Source organism: Macrobrachium nipponense, chromosome 5 (assembly GCF_015104395.2).
Source record: "Macrobrachium nipponense isolate FS-2020 chromosome 5, ASM1510439v2, whole genome shotgun sequence".
Classification (NCBI taxonomy): domain Eukaryota; kingdom Metazoa; phylum Arthropoda; class Malacostraca; order Decapoda; family Palaemonidae; genus Macrobrachium; species Macrobrachium nipponense.
Genome location: NC_061107.1, coordinates 144,893,949 through 144,898,337, shown reverse-complemented (window position 1 = coordinate 144,898,337; position 4,389 = coordinate 144,893,949). Strand labels below are relative to the sequence as shown.

Sequence of the window (4,389 nt, the reverse complement as noted above, 5' to 3'; positions counted from 1 at the left end):
CTACAGCCTACCCGAGGTTAGCTACCTAGGCCTAGTACCTACCTTATGCCTAGCCTATGGCCTAAGGTTGGTTAGGCCTAATGTAAAGAAATGACAATTTTCTGACCCAGCAATGACGATCTCTTTGTGAAAAGAGGCCTTACCTAATGTACTGACTCTTTGGTTAGCTCAAGCGTTCTTTTATTTGATAATTACCTAGGCCTATAATAGGCTTAAGCGACACCAAAACAAGAAACAACAGTTAGCTTACCTGTTATGGTGCAAAACTCGTCAATCAAAGCCCTACTGGACCTTGATGATTTATTCGGTGGCATTTCTGGCACTCCTGTCCTCTCGAAGTCCTATGGAGAGATTGGTTTAATTAAAAAAAAAAATGTTGTTCCGTAGAAAGTGGATTACTGTGGCAGTGGCTGTGGCACCCAGCACTCAGCAGCCGAATATTTTCCTTGGGACTTTCGTTGACGTAAAGTTAGACAGATTCAAACAACTCGAATTGGTTGTAATGCTTCATTCTACTAATCCCCCGGGTATTCATTACATCTTAACATTTACTGCATCTAAGCATTTATTACATCTTAGCATGCGTTACATCTCAGCAATTCGCTTTCATTGCATCTTTCTTAGCATTCATTATATCTTAGCATTCGTTATATCATGGCATTCGCTGCATCTTAGTATTCATTACATCTCGGCATTCATTGTAGCTTAACATTCGTGACACCTTTTATATAGTATTCAGTACATCTTTCTTAGCATTCGTTACATTATAGCCTTCATTGCATCTTAGCACTCATTACATCTTAACATTCATTACATCTTAACATTCATTACATCTTAATGGCATTGGATACAAAATTTTATAGGTGAATAAAATAAGTCCAATATAAGCAGATAAATTTCTTTGGGTGTTCCGTTTTTATTAGGAGGTATGGGATCATCTCTTGGGACTAGCGAAGGAAGCTAATTCGTTGATGTCATTTCCCCTGACTGATGACATCAGCGCCTTCAGCGGGCATAAGGCCTAAGGTTCTGACACATTAAAAAATACTCAGATATTGATACTTTGTCGTGGTAAATCTTAATAAGTATGAGAAAAAAAGTAAGGTCAAAGGAAAGTGCAATCACTGTGGCTAAGAAGTCGGTAATTTGACATAAGGTTTGACTAAACTTTGATACACTGAGAACGATGTAAAATTCCGTGATTTCCGTCCGGAAAGACAGCGCGAAGGAAACAGAAAACAGAGGCTGCAAAATCAAAGACGCCTACAAGACAAAAGTGATAATAAAATAAAAGTGAAAAAAAAAATGTCAACATGACAAAAGAATCTTGTACTGTTGCATCCATGTTGAAGATAGATGCTGCAGTTCTGTGGTCTTCCATGAAGGTGGCGCTGCAAACCCTTCCGGCCATTTTTTTTCGTTAATGTTTAACTAGTAAGTGTTTAGTGAATGTTTATGAGTGCATATATAATTCTTAAGTGAATGTTTACTGAGTGTTTATAGGATCTAGTGAATGTTATTGAATGTTTATTCTGTAAGTATTCAGTAAATATTTAGTGAGTCTTTAGGGTTTTAGTAGTTTTATGAATGTTTAGTGTGTAAGTGTTCAGTGAATATTTAATGAATGTTTAGTGAATGTCTTATGAATGTTTATTGTGAAAGTATCCAGTGAATGTTTAGTGAGACTTTATGGATTTAGTTAATGTTTTGTGAATGTTTAGTACATAAGTATTCAGTGAATGTGTATTGTTTAGTGAATGTCTTGTGAATGTTAGTGTTTAGTTCATTTTTATTGTGTATTCAGTGAGTGTTTAGGGTTTAAGAGAATGTTTATGTTAAGTATGTAAGTATTTAGTGAATGTCTAGTGAGTGTTGGTTTTGTAAATGTTTGTGTTTAGTGAATGTTTCATAAGCATTTAGTGAATGTCTTGTGAATGTTAGTGTTTAGTGAATGTTTAGTGTGTAAGTGTTTATTGGGTGTTTAATGAGTGATGAGTGGATGTTCATTCACTGTTTTGTGTTTAATGAGTTATAGGTGTTTAATAAAAATTTAGGGTTTAGCAAGTATTTAGTCTTTAATGAGTGGTTAGGGTTTAGTGACTGTTTAGTGTATAGTGAGCGCTCAGTACATGTTTATTTTATATAGAATGCTTAGTGATTGTTTAGTGTTTAGTGAATGTTTAGGATTAAGTGGGTGCTTAGTGATTATTTACCGAGTGTTTGTGGTATAGTGAGTATTTATTGAATGTTTGGTGTTTTATAAGTGTTCAGTGAGTGTTTAGTGTATTGTGAGTGTTGAGTTTCAGTGACTTGTTTAGTGTTATTGAGTATGAGTGTATGTTAGATGTGAGTGTTTAGTGAGTATGAGTGTATAATAAATGTGTATTTAGTGAGTGTTTAGTGTTTAGTGAGCATATTGACTGTATGCTAAGGAAGTCAAATAATTTTCAGAAACCATTTATGCTAGACACTGCTTAGATCCAAGAACAGATGCTTAGGCCTAGACCATAATAGTTGGAGTGCTTAGGCCAACCTGTTAAATTGGATCCAGTAATAATGATAATAACAATACCAGCAATAATAATGATAACAACAATAATAAAAATTATAATACCTACTACTAATAATAATAAGACAATAATTATAGTAAAAAGATAAAAATAATAATAGTAAAAATAATATAGTGATAAAGTATAGTACGCTGGATTAAGACCTTTCAATTTGGCCGCTTGAGGTCACACACTCGATAGGGAGATCGCCACTCCGGTGATTGACGCTTTATGGTTGCATCTCATTTCGCCCCTCAGTGTGTCCAACTGGCAACCACCAGCATCTCAGGGAATGGAGGAACGTGACCAATAACGAGATGAGAGCCCCCACCCCCCTTCTCACCTTTGTCAGCATGTACCTCATTCTAATTCAGAAGTAGTCAGGCAAACCATAAATAGGGAAGAAGTGTTGCGAAGTTGTGTCAATAATTATACATTTTAACATCTGGTTCCGAATTTGTTGGTCAGGCCTAAATTATTAAAGGGAATCAGGCAAGAAAGAAAGCATAAGATAAATCTTAGTTTGCTTCTATAAAATATGATCAGCTATGGAGAAAAAATGCAGTGACTGTGATTGAAATTACTTATAGATTTTACAGGTGCATTTGATGGAACTAATTGTTTCCTTGGTACAGATTCTTTTAAAACCACATGTATGGATGTTTATGTAGCTAATCTGTAAAGCTGGAATCACACATCGGAGATTCAAGATTGCGACAGGTGTAATGGGGGCCAATTAAGGCTGCCGCCTAAATTAGCCCCCACCCTCCCCCCAAAAAAGGTCAGCTGATTACGACACTAGTACGACCTACGTAATGTACAATTATGACAGCATTTCGTATGTCGAGATGAGATTGCTGACACATGTAGTCATGCGCGTATGTCGCCACTTTTAACGGTTTTTAACGAATGGCGACTGCCGTGAAGGCATTACGACTTAATTACGACATATGATATATGCAACTGTTTCATGGACATGTTGGATTGTAACTTTATTAAATGAAAGTAATTATATTACTGATTTGTGTGCATACGTTTATGAAGTTCTTCTTAGTTATAAATAATATGCGTCTTTGTCTTCTGTTTTATGTTTTTTTTCTCAAGTAGGTTTTTTCTCTTTTTTGCAAGCGTTGTGTTTGAGACTTAACAATAATAAGCCAAGGTTTATAGGCGGATATGTTTTTTTCTTTACTTTTTCGTGTATATGATATTATGTGCTGATGTAATGTGTACTTGATGTTTGTATTTTTTTGTCATTATGGGCCTTGTACTTACAGAAAAAAGAAGAGATAGCTATCTACTCTGTATTTTTTGTATTGTATCTTTTTTTGGACAAGTTTGTACTTATATTTTGTATATCTTGTCAATAAAAATAACTAACTAACTAACTAACTAACTAACTAACTAACTAACTATACATAAAGCAGGTGGCGAGAATTCAGCACTCATTCCCGTTCCAGGGGCAGACAGGGCAGATAAAGGACCAAGAATTTCTGAAGCTGATAGTTGACAACCCACATGATCCTGAATTAGCACTGGCCATATTGGATCATTAGGTACCATGCCTTGTTACAGTTAAGAGTAATGAAGTGCCTGCAGGATGAACAAAAGTGCAAGAAGCCAAAAAGATGTAAAAGTAGATGCTGGGTGTGGATACAAAGAAGAGAGGAGAAAGGTTACTATAATACTTGATGAAAGAATTGGCAATTGAAACTCCAGGACAGTACCAGAACTTAACCAGGATTACAGAGGAGCTTTTCAATGAAATGTTGAACGGGTCTGGCCCTACATCATGAAAGACTCACATTCTGGAGAAGACCCATTGAGCCAAGCCTGCGTG

The 4,389-nt window shown here is 35.8% G+C and overlaps 1 protein-coding gene across 1 annotated transcript in view; it reads right to left on the bottom strand.

Annotated features, from left to right (window-relative positions):
- The window catches only part of LOC135215709 (UBX domain-containing protein 7-like), a 250,423-nt gene extending 249,952 nt beyond the window's left edge, over positions 1–471 (bottom strand). Inside the window, exon 1 of the mRNA XM_064250667.1 lies at positions 251–471. Coding sequence (XP_064106737.1) covers positions 251–314 — 64 coding nt within the window. The 5' untranslated portion in view covers positions 315–471. The remainder of the gene's footprint in view (positions 1–250) is intronic.
- Positions 472–4,389: the final 3,918 nt, after the last annotated feature.